At 32.7% G+C, this 17,894-nt stretch overlaps 1 protein-coding gene and 1 long non-coding RNA gene across 2 annotated transcripts in view; one reads left to right on the top strand and one right to left on the bottom strand.

The window, feature by feature from the left end:
• ephb1 (EPH receptor B1) overlaps nt 1–17,894 on the top strand; it is a 224,723-nt gene that overhangs the window by 179,069 nt on the left and 27,760 nt on the right. The window contains exon 7 of the mRNA XM_026207140.1: nt 2,708–2,870. Coding sequence (XP_026062925.1) covers nt 2,708–2,870 — 163 coding nt within the window. The remainder of the gene's footprint in view (nt 1–2,707; nt 2,871–17,894) is intronic.
• LOC113046202 (uncharacterized) lies at nt 10,177–11,161 on the bottom strand. The gene is made up of 3 exons (XR_003276061.1): nt 10,985–11,161; nt 10,631–10,730; nt 10,177–10,263 (listed from the first exon to the last, which is right to left on the bottom strand). It is a non-coding gene; the product is annotated as an uncharacterized LOC113046202 (long non-coding RNA).

Here is a 17,894-nt window from a genome sequence, read left to right as displayed (position 1 = left end):
TATTGATGTGAGAGGACAACAGGTGATGGACTTTTTCACTGGAGGAAGCATCATTATGGATTGTGGGCTCATATGTTGGCCAGAGGCAATCATTTAAAGTTAAAATGCCTTAATCATGAATTTGTTTCTTACAAAGATGCAGCTTTTTTGCTTCATGGGATGTTCATTGCTGGTCTTGAGTCATGTGGATTACTTGTGGATTATTTTATCAGCTGTTTGGACTCTCATTCTGATGGCACCCATTCACAGCAGAGGATCCATTGGTGAGCGAGTGATGTAACACTTCAATCTCTTCTATAAAATCTCATCTACATTGCATGGCCTGTCAGCTAATTTTCATTTTGGGTGAACTATTCCTTTTATATAACAAAAGATTCTATTATAAGCACACATATTGTTTGTCTGATTGCCTAAATTACTTGGGCTGTGTTTCTTTATTTCTGGCCCAGTGGTGAGGTCATGATCATGTGTTTGTGAGAGTCCTTCATTATTTATATCTCAGTGCTCTAGTACCTTTGTGCTTGTTTTATGGCTGAGTTGATGACAGGTGCAGAATCTTCTGGTTTCTTCTGATTCACCACCATGAGGATGACACACATTTAGACATACCATCTTGTTCTGTAAATTACAGACAACACGCCAAACCCTCCCGCCCCTTCACATGCCACACGTTGCACATTCTGAACCTGAATTATTAATATTACAGTTATTTTTCCCTGATTATTATGATTATGTTGCAGTTGTTAAGAAACAGATTTCGCCTTCGGCCATCACAGTATGGGGGATTTTCATGTGTAGCGTGGGCTTTCAGCGTCGGCTGCTGTGAATTTTGATGAGACCTTGAAAACTAAATTGAATGTTGCAGCAAGTCTCTCTCTTCTCTATCTGAGACTCTACTATGTCTGCCTCTCTTTTCCACTCCCAAAATACCTTTCTGCCTAGGTTATTTTATTGTATTGTATTTTTTTTTTTTTTTTTTTGGTACGTTTGCTTTCAACACATGCAAAACAGAGACACAAACTAATATAAGTGACATATATCATATATACAGACTATATCAGGCAGGTAATGTAAGAAATTGTAAATATGAAATATCTGAGTTATTACACTTACACATGTGCATGTGTATATGCATTAAAATGAATATTGCACTTGAATAAGAATGTAAAAATGTAAAATATATTTTCGTATGTTGTAAAATGCTAATTAGTATTTTCAGCTCTTAGCTCTTCAGACATTGACATAAGTATCAAGAAAAAAAATCTTATTTGTTGCATTTTATAATAGACTATATTTGAAATGAACCTGAATCTAATTTCAGTATCACACACAATATTTTTATTTTATAACATGGCAGATTTTCATGTAAGCCGACTGATGAGTGCAAACTATAATCCAATGAAACCTCATCAGTTCTGCTCAGAGACATTCACTGACAACCCAGTCCGTTTCTGTCGTGTGTCAAGTAGTGCTGTCAGGTTTATTGTTGTGGTTTAATTTGGACTTTTTTCTGTATTTCTCAAAGTACTCTGTGGCTTTTATCTCTTCTAAATTAAAAGGAAGCATTCTGTTTTCTTATTGTTTGAAGTAGAAAGAAAGCTAACATGAAATGCTGTTTACAACACATTTTTACTTCCATAAAGTGATTGTATGTTCAAAAGAAACGATGTATTCAATGAGAAGCGTTCTGATTCTGACATCTGAATTGATCAGAAACTGATTGGAGCTTAAAAAGGGTTAGGACAGTGAATAAGGTCGATTTTAATGTCATGTTGACTTGAAAGTTGCTGTTTTATATCAATTTCAAAATGGTCCAATAATGTCTATGAGTATGTCTTATGAGTATATAAGTTTGAACGGATGTGAAATTCTGTTAAATTGATGGATTGTTTTATGGCAGCAACAAATCCACATGTAGTGAAAGGAATGGTAGGAGGGTCCAAATTCACAAAAATACACAAAACTACAGTAGATACCATTTCTTTAAATCACTGCATTGCTATAGAATAGAATCAAACAGAAAATAAACCTTTAAATATTGAAAGGAGAAAAAACTGACAGATTAAATACTATTTCTAGGTATGCTATTTTTTATTTATTTCAAAACCCCACTCTAATCGAATAATTAACATCACAGACGGTTATGATAACAGTGAAATATTTAGCATGGAAGTCAATCAGTTTCTCGTGCTGAGTTGGTGAGGTGTTGATAGAGTTTAGAAAGAGAGATCTCAGAACTAACACATTACTATCTCGTCTGCTGCTAAATGTCTGTTTTGATGGCATCAGTGCTCATCTGCGGCTCTTCAAAGAGGCTCAGTTTCCTAAACCAAGATTTTTTTTCTGCTCAGAGGTTCTATTTCTCAGAAGTCTGGATATCAACTTGGTCTCAGATGTTTCTCAGATACTGTAGCTCAGTTTATTTGGTTTTTGAAAGACATTTTAGTATCTTGGTAAATCTGAGCACAGTTTGAGACATTGTTGAGATATCTTCTGAAACTCTAAATGAAACTAATTTGCAATTTCTAGGGTCTTTTCACTCTGGAATTCTGGATGAACGATGATGGAGACATTTGGTCTCATTGCAGTCTAACAAACAAAATATTAAAAAACTATCGTTTTTCTTTTTCAACATTAAAATTAAGATCTGTTGTAATGAAATCTGTAATAAAAACATTAACCAAATCCCTCTCTCTCTGCCTGGCAGGAGCTGTCTGAGGTGAACTCCACGCAGGTGAGGAGTCAGACGAACACGGCTCTTGTGGATGGATTACGGCCGGGCACCATGTACGTGATGCAGGTTCGCGCCAGGACGGTTGCTGGTTTCGGCAAATACAGCAGCAAAATGTGCTTCCAAACCCTCACAGATGGTACGAACCCCCACGCCAACACTTGTGTGTGTTTGTGTATGTGTGTGGAGGCACTCTTTGGATCCGGGCGATCTTGTTCCTCCAGCAGATTTATTTAGAGTTGTCGATATAAATGCTTCACTGTTCCATTTTTATGCTCAGTAGATTCCAAGTTTGACTGATCATCACTGTGTCATAGACAGGTTATGTGTGTGTGTGTGTGTGTGTGTGTGTGTGTGTGTGTGTGTGTACTTGTCTACCTATCCAACAGGGGACCATGGTGTCGTTACACACTCACCAACAGGGGACCTCAGAGCTAAGAGGGGACATTTTTCAGGTCCCCTGTTAGACATGCCTTAAATCATGCTAAAATCAACTGAAAAAGCCCCTGGTGAAGTTTTTTTAATTTTGACCAAGTGGGGACCTGGACGTGTGTGTGTGTTTAAACTCATTCTCAGCAGCGCCCCTGTAGGCCGGGGCAGGAACTGTAAGGGCAAATTCACACACGTCGTTCACACTCCTCTATTGTCTGAATGCCTGCTGTTCCAGAGAGACTCTGAGGCTCTGAGAGGAGATTGAACACAAACCAGTCTTTTAAACTCCTAAACTCTTCTAAACTCTTAAAACATTCCTATTCTCAAACATCCAGGAGGACCACATTACAGTGAGGCAAAATAGTGTCTGAATTATTAGCATTATTATTTCACTCTAATGCTAAAAAAAGTTTATTTTTATATTTTTTACCCCCAATTTTTTTAACAGTGTATGTTGAATGTCAAGAACTGGTATTTTATTGTTATCATCAACATTGCCATTGCATGCACAGATATTGAGAATGTGAAATATTGTTAAATGTAAGTTCAGCCAATCAGGCGTCACACTTCACCATCTAACAGGGGACCAGTGTGCTTTTTTTTTTAATGCAACAATCAATATATAATTTAGAAAAACTGACATATTATAACCAAAAATTCCTCATAAAGTAGACTACGAGTAAATTTGATAAAAAATTATTCTCACAATAGACCTGACCATTTTTTGCTTAAGTGCTATCTGATATTATCAAGATGAATTTGTTCTGACAGGTTAACTCTGAGTTCTTGTCATCTTTTATTACCATTATCTAAACTATAGCAAATAAACTGTGATAGCGTTTGAAATGTTCAAGGTGTCTGAATAAATGTAGTTTTTACTGTATACATACACAATATACGTATATGTACTTATAATACTGACACATTGAGAAGTGTCATTATAGTTAGTTTGTTAGTACTTAGTTTCTTTATTTTTCAAATAATAATAATAATAGTAATAAAAATAGTAATATAATTAGAGTCAGCCAGCTGTCAACAGTTCAAAGGCAGAGGTAATGCCTCGTATAATTAACTGTATATATATATATATATATATATATATATATATATATGTATAATTATTATTATTTTTTTTACATTTATTTGACATTTTCTTGGCTTAACCCCAATACACTTCTCAACGTATGAATGCAATCAAAACCCATTCCTGAGAAGGTCCTATCAGTGATGATAATTTGATCAGACAGATAGACAGATGGATGGATGAATGGATGGATGAATGGATGGATAGATAGATAGATAGAACAGATAGATGGAATAGTGCTAATGTTGATCTGAACACTTAGGTCCCCTGTTAAATGGTAAACTGCGACGTCTCTTTGGTTGCTTTGACATTTCTTGCCAATTTCACGTTAACTTTGAAAATATTCAATTAGCTAAATTTCTAAATCAATGTTACAATCAACATATATTGTAACATTATATTATCATCCTTGCCATAGCATTCAGAGATGGTGAAAATGTGAATTATTGTTAAATGTAAGGTCAGCCGATCAGGCGTCACACTTCACCATCTAACAGGGGACCAGTGTGCTTTAGTCTAGTGAAATCACCACTACATGCACAGATCTGTTGCTGTGTATGTTTAGTATGTGCAGTTTAGTCTGTGTGGAATTGTTTTTATTATTTGACTTTTTTCTGTTCAACACAAACAAAAATGACCCTCATTGGCCGATAAGAAACATCAAAGGAGGATTCGTTGTAGAGTGTCTGACAAAATTAATGTCTTGTAATGTATAATGTACGCTCAGCACCGCTGAGTGATCCCGCGATCATTAAATCGAAACATGCACGCGTATTTAAAAGCAATTTTAATACCCCGCATTTTGAGAGTGACTCCCTGATGCTCGCAAGTTAGGCTTCATAACATATCATTAGTATGTAGGCTATAACTGGTTTTGTAGTTGTCTATAGATCTGTTATCTTTCTCTGTTTGAACTTATAGAACTTATATGAATATATAGAGAGCACTTATTGTTTCTACTTAATACGACTATTATGTTATTTGTTATGTGTTTATTTGTATGTTCAGTTTGTGAAAAGGATTTCACTTTCAGTCAGTCACTCTCAACGTCTCATCGGTGATGACCGACAGATTGTGATCCTACTTCTAGAAGCTCATAATTCATGTACGGTTCCAATGTCTAAAGAGACTCACATAAAATCATGCAGGAGAAAATCCAGGCAGTTGAACAAAACCTTTTACAGAGCTTGAGTGTTGTTGTTTTTACTGCATATGATAATTCATACTCAGAAAGTAGAACTGAAATTATATTTATTACAGGATGATTTTTCCAGTCAAATATTTTTAGACCAGAAGTTGGTCATTAAGATTCCTTTTTATTGTATCTGTAAAAATCTTGTCTTGTGGCTTGAGTTAAGTGTTGGCATTAATGCTAATCAAACAATAAAAGGCGAGAAGAAAAATAATTACATTAATTTCTCAAGTAAAGCATTATTAGTTTGTTTAATTTACATCAACAAAACAAATTTACAGGTTAAAAAGAGCAGAAAGAGCTCTTTAAGATAGCAATTGCATGTCAATACTTCTGACAGTAAAGAGTGCATGTGTTAGATAAAATGAGTTTGGTCCCCAGTTAGATGGTGACGTGTGACGCCTGTTAGACTGAATCACCTCTTCTTACATCACAGACACATTAACATTATATGTTAAGTTAAAAAACAACATTATATGTTAACTTAAGAAACAAAATTATATGTTAACTTAAGAAACAACATTATATGTTAGCTTGCTGCATTGAAAAATTTCAACTGAGTTCAGTAAAACACCTTTTAACTATGCCACTTTAGCTGTTTAACACTGACATTTTCCAGAGGCTCCATTTTTTTGTAGGGTATTATCAGCATTGCCATTATATTCAGAAATAAATAAAAAAATTCAAAAATAAATAAATAAATAAATAAATGTAATTTGTTAAATGTAAAGGCAACCAAACAGATCACGTCATACTTCACCATCTAACTGGGGACCGGTTTGATCTTGGAGGCCAATTTGTGCATTTTTTTAATAGATAGATAGATAGATAGATGGATGGATGGATGGATGGATGGATAGATGGATGGATGGATAGATGGATGGATGGAATAATGCTAATGTTGATCTGAACACTTAGGTCCCCTGTTAAATGGTAAACTGCGACGTCTCTTTGGTTGCTTTGACATTTCTTGCCAATTTCATGTTAACTTTGAAAATATTCAATTAGCTAAATTTCTAAATCAATGTTACAATCAACATATATTGTAACATTATATTATCATCCTTGCCATAGCATTCAGAGATGGTGAGAATGTGAATTATTGTTAAATGTAAGGTCAGCCGATCAGGCGTCACACTTCACCATCTAACAGGGGACCAGTGTGCTTTTTTGTTTTTTTTATTTACTGCATTAAAATCTTCAGTTGGCTCCAGTAAATTAAATGAACTGAATGTCTTTTAACATTTGCACATTTGTAGATCCAACTGAAAATTCTCAATGCAACAATCAATAAATAATTTTGAGTTTTGACCTCCATGTGTGTATTAGTGTCAGGTGTTGTATGGACAGCTACAATAAAATACTTTTTAAGCATTGGCACTTTAGTCGTTTAACACACTGATATTTTTCAGAGCAGCACTTGATCTAGGGGCTCCATTTTTATTATCAACATTGCCATTAACATTCAGAAATAGGCAGAATATTCTAAACATTCATGTGAAATGTAAATTGTTAAATGTAAAGGCAAGAAAACAGATAACCATTTGGATCTTTGGAGGTAATACATACATACATACATACATACATACATACATACATACATACATATATATATATATATATATATATATATATATATATATATATATATATATATATATATATATATATATATATATATATATATATGCAGACTTCCTGCATTGAAAAGGATATTGTGAAAAAACAAAACAGCATTTTGAATGAAATCAAGTCAAACTTTATTCTCATAATCTCTCTAAAAATAGCTCTCAGGGTTTATGGGCTCAGTACTGTTGACCCAAACTTCTCTTAACTGAAATTATTCTGTTGAGCACAAAGTATTTAACTGTTTTCCAGTCTCTTCCATTACCCTTTAGAATCCTGTTTGCATTTATGCATCTTTCACAGTCCACTTTTCCAGGAGCCTTCATTTCCTCAAAGTAGATCTTGAAACAGTGTTCGATGAATTTCCTCTCTGTTTCTGACCAGGGCTTTCTGGGTTTTGTTATTTAACAAAATTAAAAGATAAAAAATATATGTAGTGAATAAATATATGAATGAATGAAAAAAATGTAATGTCAGTAATACATACTTTGCAAAGTTGAAAACATGAAAAGACAATGATCTTCAGCTCTTCAATATTGTTTTTGGTGAATGGATCATACCGTTTTGATTTAATGGCACTAGTGATTTACTGATGTGTCCGAGACTGAAGTCTGAAGTCTGTTCTGAGCTGGCAGCCCTTATTTCAGAAAGATCATCATTTGTGTCACTATTTCCTGAAACCACATGGACATTGCTGTAGCTGTTTGTGGTTCATATTTGATAAGACCAGTGATCAAAACCTGTAAATTCACACCAGTATTTATATCTAATCATTTTAATGCTTATTGTAAACTCTACAATAAGTCTTTGCACATAGTTTTGACTTCCTGAAGGCATTCCTCAATAGTAGGATGCTCTTCCACTGATTTGCTCAGCATTCTGCTTAAGATATGTTTAGTCTTTCATCTCATTGAAGACTGAAGTTACTCGTTCTGACATGTAGAGACAGACCAAGTGGATCCTGGTTGGAGGGTGTAGTAGTCTGATGAGGGTGTTGTCCATCCGTCAGGATGTAATGGACCAAGCATCCTGCTACCTGTAATATAGAAGATTCATTTATAACAATCTCTAGTAATGGCCACCTGACTAAGCTGTACAGAATTAATAATGATATTGTTATGAACGCTGAAAGTGACATGCAGAACATTTCAACAAGTGCTCTTTTTTGTAAAACTGATTTTAATTAATGCTTTAATTAATTATTTTAATCATATTTGTTACAGACTAAAATGTTATTATTGCATACATTAAACTTTTTGACTTGCATCCCCTTTTATACTCAAACCCAGACCCAAATTAAAAGATGTAATTCATGTAATAACACACTAGTAATTCACGATTAACCTAACATGTTAAGGATCCAGAATTGTGTATTAGTTAAGAAAAAACAAACCAGTAATTAATGATTCACTTTTTCACAATTATTGAGTGGCACTTACTAAGTGATATTCAAGTTTATTGACCAGAATAAGCCAATAATTATTGATTAACTAATGCATTATTCTGGATTACCAATGCATTATTCCCTTAAAATAAAGTGTTGAAGTGTAAAGTTTCACTTTACAATAAGTCAGGTCAAGTCAATTTCTATTTATAGAGCACAACATTAACACAACCATCATTGATCCAACGTGCTTTACAAGAAAATGTTACTTTAAAAGCAACAGAGATCAAAAATTAAAATAAAAAATATGTATATATACAAATTTTTTTTTAAAAAACATACATCAAAAGAACCGTACACCGCATCACTCAAATGCAAGGGTGTAAAAATGAGTCTTTAAGTTTGATTTAAAAACACTGAGCGATGGACAGGACACATTAACTAACAATGAGAAATACATTTGTTTAAATATTTAAGCTTTGTTAACATTAAAAAAAATACAACTGTTTATTTTTTGTTAATGTTAGCTCAACTACATTAAATAATATTTATTAATACATTATTAAAATCAAACATTGTATTTGTTAATGATGAAAGTAATGTTTACTAACATTAAAAAAAAAATTAAAAGTGATTTTCATGTTAACTAGTGTTAACCAATGACATCTTATGGGAAAGTGCTACTATTTTATGAAATATAGTAAAGACCATACCAATGCGGATTGTTTTTTCTTCACTTTGATCAGTAATCTCTATTGTGTTGTAGTGCTATCTGCCCTGTTCACGCTCTCTCTCTCTCCCACACAAACATCACACCTCTCACAGGATCAACACCTGACCAGTGAGTCTGGGATCAGGAAGACTGGTTTAACGCTTTTAAAAGAAGACTTTTCTGCTAATCAAGGCTGCATTTACCTGATCAGAAATATTGTAAAATTAATTTAAAATTGTGAAATAGTATTACAATTTGAAATAACTGTTTTCTTATCGAATGTTCTTTAAACTGTAATGTATTTCTGTGAAGTGCAGCTGTATTTTCAGCATCATTACTCCACTCTTCAGTGTCAAATAATCTTCAGAAATCATTTGAATTAGCTGAATTGATGTTCTTTTATGATCAATTATTATTGGTTCTCAATCATTAATAAGGATTCTTATATTATCAGTGTTGAAAGCATCTTTTCCGTCTTCATAGTTTTGTGGAAACTGTGATATATAGTACTTTTTAGGATTATTTAATGAAAATAAAGTTCAAAATTACAGCATTTATTTAAAATAAACTGAATAGACCTATATAGAGATATCTATAGATATATTGTCTATATATACAGTATACGTATATGTGTGTATATATATATATATATATATATAGAGAGAGAGAGAGAGAGAGAGAGAGAGAGAGAGAGAGAGAGAGAAAGAGAGAGAGAGAGAACTGTTACTTTAAACTGTGATAATATATCACTATTATATAGTTTTCACTGTACTTTTAATTATTAAATAAATGAAGACTTGGTGAGCAGAATATTCTTTTAAAGACATTTAAAAAATCATACTGATCCCAAACTGATTTAACATTGTTTGTAACAAGTTTGCCAGGTTAATTCCATTATTTTACATTAAAACTCAAAGGAAGTTTGACTACTACAAATAAATAACAATTCATGAAATATGAGATAAAGTTATTGAAATAGAAATGTACAAACCTGTCTCCATGGGCAGTCAGGATGTCTGCAGTCCAACATCATTTCTTCTCCTGTAGTGATGTTTGTGGTCACAAATGCACACAAATCTGCTCTTTTCTGTTCATCAACAATCTGTTGGTCACAAACACATACACACACACATATTAGCTTTAGAGAATACATACATTTATGATACATGTTTAATATGTGTCCCAGTTGTTTTCGAGTTCCAATGATTATCAATATTTAATATTTTATCAAGTATGATTATCAGTACATTACAATCTTTATAACTGTGCATCAAAATTAAAATACACTAAATATTCAAGCCACTGATTATCTATAATTTCTGTTTCTGTATTTTTTCACACTGCACACTATGAACTATTAATAACATTGCACAGTACACTTCTTGAAATTCATAAGCTACTATGCCAAGTATTTAATTAATATTTGCAGTCATACAGTATTGGAGACAGAGTCTTAAATGATAACTTACCTTTCTCTTGACTCTTGACTGAAATGTGTCTTTATCTTTCCCAGATGCGATGAATTTCAAAGCTTCCTTTTCAGGACAAACTCTTCTGGGTCTCATTTTCCTGTGAAATATTCAAGATCTTTTTAGGGTACACTGCATTTACCAAAATGAAAAACAATATTTAGAAACAACCACAAAAAAAATCTATCAACAAATGAACAAATATATTCAGTAAATAGAGATTAAACAGCACTAACATTTACTAAGAGACTACATACAAATTTTAACAGTCTGCATGCATTTTTGGCAGACATTTATTTTTTAAGGCTACCATTTACATATTATCAAAATCTAAATTCAGAATGTATAACTTACCTTTTCAGTCTTGAATGGAAAAAAGAGATGAGAAATGGCCTTAGTAGGCTTTGTTGTATGTGGTCCCTTGTAGGCAATGTAGGAATCTCAAAAAGCTGTTTGTCCTTTAAGGTTTTGGAATTTTATTTCACAAAAAACTAAAAAATTCAATGTAGATTCTGTCAGGAAAACAGTATATATATATATATATATATATATATATATATATATATATATATATATATATATATATATATATATATATATATATATATATATATAACCCCACCCAGATATCTGGACCGTGATTGGATGAGACTCAGTTAACCCGGATACTGTTGGTACTGTTGCTGTGAGAGGGCCAGGTGATAATGTGGAGACATTAGTGTTATTAGCATATAAGAAGAGAGCACAATCAGTTTACCAGACACTGCTGGGGGAATTGGGGGATGTGGGGATTCTTTAAAACAAGTCACTTTGACTGGGATTGGTTTGCTTTTAGATTATTTAGCTTGAAAAATAATCAGGGAATTTTTTTTTTTTTTACACTCATGGGCATTTAGTGCAAGAAAGATTATAAAAGTATTAAAAACTATTTGTGTTGTATTCAAAGTCTTCTGAAGTCATACAATAAGTTTATGTGAAAAGTTTCAACATTGAGGTATTAATTGCTAAAAATAATTCCACTCCATAAACACAGTCATCATAAAATACAGCTGAATTTGAGTTTGAGATAAAAGACATCAAAACTGATGTAATAAATGTTCCTGTCCACAGCGTTTGTCTGTTGATGCAAAGGTATCTTAATGAAACCAGTGAAATACCCTGCACATGGAAAAACTGCACTAAATGGACAAACTAAAAATTTACGCCAAGGGTTAACTGTAAACTGACATTAAGAATTTTTACTTACAAACTGTTGTTAAAATGAAATTTAAGATTTTAAGATGAAATGTAAGTTTTTTTCAAGCATTTTTTACAACATCTGCTGAATAGTTAGTAAAATATGCTACTCATGTCAAACACAATTGTTTTTGACAGAAAAAAAGTTGTGTTTCATTAACTCGAAATAATGTTAAATTTGCGTATTAAACGAATAAAAACTATAAACACCGTAGTCCACGATAACCCTTTAAATTTAACAGTATTCGTCAGTAATAGAATTGTTGAGTTTTAAGCTCCAGAATCTTTATAGTGTGTTTATTATTCGAGAAAGGGCAAATCAGCCAGACATGTATCGCACGTCACCATCTAACTGTAGACCAAACTCATTTTATCAAACAAATGCACTCTTTACGATTAAACGTACTGACCTGCAATTGTTACCTTAAAGAGCTCTTTCTGCTGGTTTTTACCCATACAATGTCAAAAGTTTTGTTGGTGAAAACTGGAGTGTAAATTTGGTTCAATGATGTTCAATAATTATTTTCACTTGAACAAAATCAGTTCATTTCAATGTTTCCATGTTTAGGTCACCATTTTGTTCACTACTGCATGGTCATTTCTACACAGGCTAAACTGTACATGCTAAACGTACACAGCAACAGGTCTGTGCATATAATAGTGTTTTCACTAGACTAAAGCACACTGGTCCCCTGTTAGATGGTGAAGTGTGACGCCTGATCGGCTGACCTTACATTTAACAATATTTCACATTCTCACCATCTCTGAATGCTATGGCAAGGATGATAATATAATGTTACAATATATGTTGATTGTAACATTGATTTAGAAATTTAGCTAATTGAATATTTTCAAAGTTAACGTGAAATTGGCAAAAAATGTCAAAGCAACCAAAGAGACGTCGCAGTTTACCATTTAACAGGGGACCTAAGTGTTCAGATCAACATTAGCACTATTCCATCTATCTGTTCTATCCATCTATCCATCCATCCATCCATTCATCCATCCATCTGTCTATCTGTCTGATCAAATTATCATCACTGATAGGACCTTCTCAGGAATGGGTTTTGATTGCATTCATACGTTGAGAAGTGTATTGGGGTTAAGCCAAGAAAATGTCAAATAAATGTAAAAATAATAATAATAATTATACATATATATATATATGTCTATTGTGAGAATAATTTTTTATCAAATTTACTCGTAGTCTACTTTATGAGGAATATTTGGTTATAATATGTCAGTTTTTCAAAATTATATATTGATTGTTGCATTAAAAAAAATAAGCACACTGGTCCCCTGTTAGATGGTGAAGTGTGACGCCTGATCGGCTGACCTTACATTTAACAATAATTCACATTCTCACTATCTCTGAATGCTATGGCAAGGATGATAATATAATGTTACAATATATGTTGATTGTAACATTGATTTAGAAATTTAGCTAATTGAATATTTTCAAAGTTAACATGAAATTGGCAAGAAATGTCAAAGCAACCAAAGAGATGTCGCAGTTTACCATTTAACAGGGGACCTAAGTGTTCAGATCGACATTAGCATTATTCCATCCATCCATCTATCCATCCATCCATCCATCCATCTATCTATTAAAAAAATGCACAAATTGGCCTCCAAGATCAAACCGGTCCCCAGTTAGATGGTGAAGTATGACGTGATCTGTTTGGTTGCCTTTACATTTAACAAATTACATTTATTTATTTATTTATTTATTTATTCCTGAATATAATGGCAATGCTGATAATACCCTACAAAAAAATGGAGCCTCTGGAAAATGTCAGTGTTAAACAGCTAAAGTGGCATAGTTAAAAGGTGTTTTACTGAACTCAGTTGAAATTTTTCAATGCAGCAAGCTAACATATAATGTTGTTTCTTAAGTTAACATATAATTTTGTTTCTTAAGTTAACATATAATGTTGTTTTTTAACTTAACATATAATGTTAATGTGTCTGTGATGTAAGAAGAGGTGATTCAGTCTAACAGGCGTCACACGTCACCATCTAACTGGGGACCAAACTCATTTTATCTAACACATGCACTCTTTACTGTCAGAAGTATTGACATGCAATTGCTATCTTAAAGAGCTCTTTCTGCTCTTTTTAACCTGTAAATTTGTTTTGTTGATGTAAATTAAACAAACTAATAATGCTTTACTTGAGAAATTAATGTAATTATTTTTCTTCTCGCCTTTTATTGTTTGATTAGCATTAATGCCAACACTTAACTCAAGCCACAAGACAAGATTTTTACAGATACAAAAAAAAGGAATCTTAATGACCAACTTCTGGTCTAAAAATATTTGACTGGAAAAATCATCCTGTAATAAATATAATTTCAGTTCTACTTTCTGAGTATGAATTATCATATGCAGTAAAAACAACAACACTCAAGCTCTGTAAAAGGTTTTGTTCAACTGCCTGGATTTTCTCCTGCATGATTTTATGTGAGTCTCTTTAGACATTGGAACCGTACATGAATTATGAGCTTCTAGAAGTAGGATCACAATCTGTCGGTCATCACCGATGAGACGTTGAGAGTGACTGACTGAAAGTGAAATCCTTTTCACAAACTGAACATACAAATAAACACATAACAAATAACATAATAGTCGTATTAAGTAGAAACAATAAGTGCTCTCTATATATTCATATAAGTTCTATAAGTTCAAACAGAGAAAGATAACAGATCTATAGACAACTACAAAACCAGTTATAGCCTACATACTAATGATATGTTATGAAGCCTAACTTGCGAGCATCAGGGAGTCACTCTCAAAATGCGGGGTATTAAAATTGCTTTTAAATACGCGTGCATGTTTCGATTTAATGATCGCGGGATCACTCAGCGGTGCTGAGCGTACATTATACATTACAAGACATTAATTTTGTCAGACACTCTACAACGAATCCTCCTTTGATGTTTCTTATCGGCCAATGAGGGTCATTTTTGTTTGTGTTGAACAGAAAAAAGTCAAATAATAAAAACAAACCCACACAGACTAAACTGTACATACTAAACATACACAGCAACAGATCTGTGCATGTAGTGGTGATTTCACTAGACTAAAGCACACTGGTCCCCTGTTAGATGGTGAAGTGTGACGCCTGATCGGCTGACCTTACATTTAACAATAATTCACATTTTCACCATCTCTGAATGCTATGGCAAGGATGATAATATAATGTTACAATATATGTTGATTGTAACATTGATTTAGAAATTTAGCTAATTGAATATTTTCAAAGTTAACGTGAAATTGGCAAAAAATGTCAAAGCAACCAAAGAGACGTCGCAGTTTACCATTTAACAGGGGACCTAAGTGTTCAGATCAACATTAGCACTATTCCATCTATCTGTTCTATCTATCTATCTATCCATCCATCCATTCATCCATCCATCTGTCTATCTGTCTGATCAAATTATCATCACTGATAGGACCTTCTCAGGAATGGGTTTTGATTGCATTCATACGTTGAGAAGTGTATTGGGGTTAAGCCAAGAAAATGTCAAATAAATGTAAAAAAAATAATAATTATTATATATATATATATATATATATATATATATATATATATATATATAGTTAATTATAAGAGGCATTACCTCTGCCCTTGAACTGTTGACAGCTGGCTGACTAATTATATTACTACTTTTTATTACTATTATTATTATTATTTGAAAAATAAAGAAACTAAGTACTAACAAACTAACTATAATGACACTTCTCAATGTGTCAGTATTATAAGTACATATACGTATATTGTGTATCTATACAGTAAAAACTACATTTATTCAGACACCTTGAACATTTCAAACGCTATCACAGTTTATTTGCTATAGTTTAGATAATGGTAATAAAAGATGACAAGAACTCAGAGTTAACCTGTCAGAACAAATTCATCTTGATAATATCAGATAGCACTTAAGCAAAAAATGGTCAGGTCTATTGTGAGAATAATTTTTTATCAAATTTACTCGTAGTCTACTTTATGAGGAATTTTTGGTTATAATATGTCAGTTTTTCTAAATTATATATTGATTGTTGCATTAAAAAAAATAAGCACACTGGTCCCCTGTTAGATGGTGAAGTGTGACGCCTGATCGGCTGACCTTACATTTAACAATATTTCACATTCTCAATATCTGTGCATGCAATGGCAAGGATGATAATATAATGTTACAATATATGTTGATTGTAACATTGATTTAGAAATTTAGCCAATTGAATATTTTCAAAGTTAACATGAAATTGGCAAGAAATGTTTGGTTGCCTTTACATTTAACAAATTACATTTATTTATTTATTTATTTTTGAATATAATGGCAATGTTGATAATACCATAAAACAATGGAGCTTCTGGAAAATGTCAGTGTTAAACAGCTAAAGTAGCATGGTATTTTACTGAACTCAACTGAAATTTTTCAATGCAGCAAGCTAACATATAATATTGTTTAAGTTAACATATAATATTGTTTAAGTTAACATATAATGTAGTTTCTTAAGTTAACATATAATGTTGTTTCTTAAGTTAACATATAATTTTGTTTCTTAAGTTAACATATAATGTTGTTTTTTAACTTAACATATAATGTTAATGTGTCTGTGATGTAAGAAGAGGTGATTCAGTCTAACAGGCGTCACACGTCACCATTTAACTGGGGACCAAACTCATTTTATCCAACACATGCACTCTTTACTGTCAGAAGTATTGACATGCAATTGTTACCTTAAAGAGCTCTTCATTTTACTTTATTTTTGCTATCCTCAAATTAACTATAGTGTCTTGCTTGTTTTGTCTTATTATCTGTGTGATTGCATTCATATATTGAGAAGTGTATTTGTATTAGTCTCAAGCCCCGAAAATATCTGCATGTCATACTAATTTATTAAACATTTTGGATTTCTATTAGAATATTTCTTCAATGGAGATATAGTGTGAATGTTTCAAAGTTTAGAGTTGCATTTAAATACAGTTAGATTGTAAAGAAACACTTGGTACAATTGCCCTAATGTTTCCACACACAGTTGCATTGCAGTCTATGGAGGTCCTCTGTTGGATAGGTAGACGTCACTCAGGTCCCCACTTGGCATGTTTTTAAAAAAAAAATAAAAATGCATTTTTTCAGTTATATTATGAAAAAAGACCTCAAATGAAAATTTTGTATGTCATTTTTGTTTCTTAAAAATGACCAGAAACACTGGTCCCCTCTTGGTCAGTGTAGAGCAATAGTCCCCTCTTAGTAACATAGACGTGTATGCGTGTGTGAGTGCGTGTTTAACTGTTCCAGGCAAAATGCTTAGCTCAATGATTTTTCATTATGACCATATGTGGCATTCTATATTTCCCAGAATGCTTAGTTAATTGATTAGAGAATTATGTGATCATCATGTGTAGGGGGTCCAGTATCTATCTATCTATTATTATTTTATCATATCTATTCTATTTTTTGTTTGTTTTATCTGTCGTTCTATCTATTGTTCTTTTTGTTCTGTCTATCATTCTTGTGCTCTATCCATCCATTCATCTATCCATAATTTGTACTATCATTATATTGTCCTATTGTTTTTTCTATTGTTCTACCATTCTGTCTATATAGCTCTTTTTATCATGCTTTTTTTTTGTTCCTCCCAGCTAGCTTTCTCATTCTTTTAACACTCTATTTCTCTCTGTTTATTTTCTCTCTTTCACTCTCTCTCAGCGGAAGTGAGTGGATGTGTTTATTGTGTCTTAGGGCTCATTTTATTCATTAGTGGTTGATCACACACACACACACACACACACACACACACACACACACACACACACACACACCACACACACAAGGGAAAAATTAGGTTTTCATCTGAGGTTCATTTAATTGTTGCCAGGTCCATTCTTTTTCCTTTTTTGTCAATTATTTTTTTCTGGAAATGTAGGCTTTTGCAAACTTTCAAATGGACTACAAGAAACATAAATCTCTCTCTCTCTCTCTCTCTCTCTCACACACACACATACATACACACTCGTA

This window comes from Carassius auratus, chromosome 27 (genome assembly GCF_003368295.1).
Source record: "Carassius auratus strain Wakin chromosome 27, ASM336829v1, whole genome shotgun sequence".
NCBI classification, from domain to species: domain Eukaryota; kingdom Metazoa; phylum Chordata; class Actinopteri; order Cypriniformes; family Cyprinidae; genus Carassius; species Carassius auratus.
Note: the sequence above shows the minus strand (reverse complement) of the source record. Positions and strands in the feature narration are given on the sequence as shown.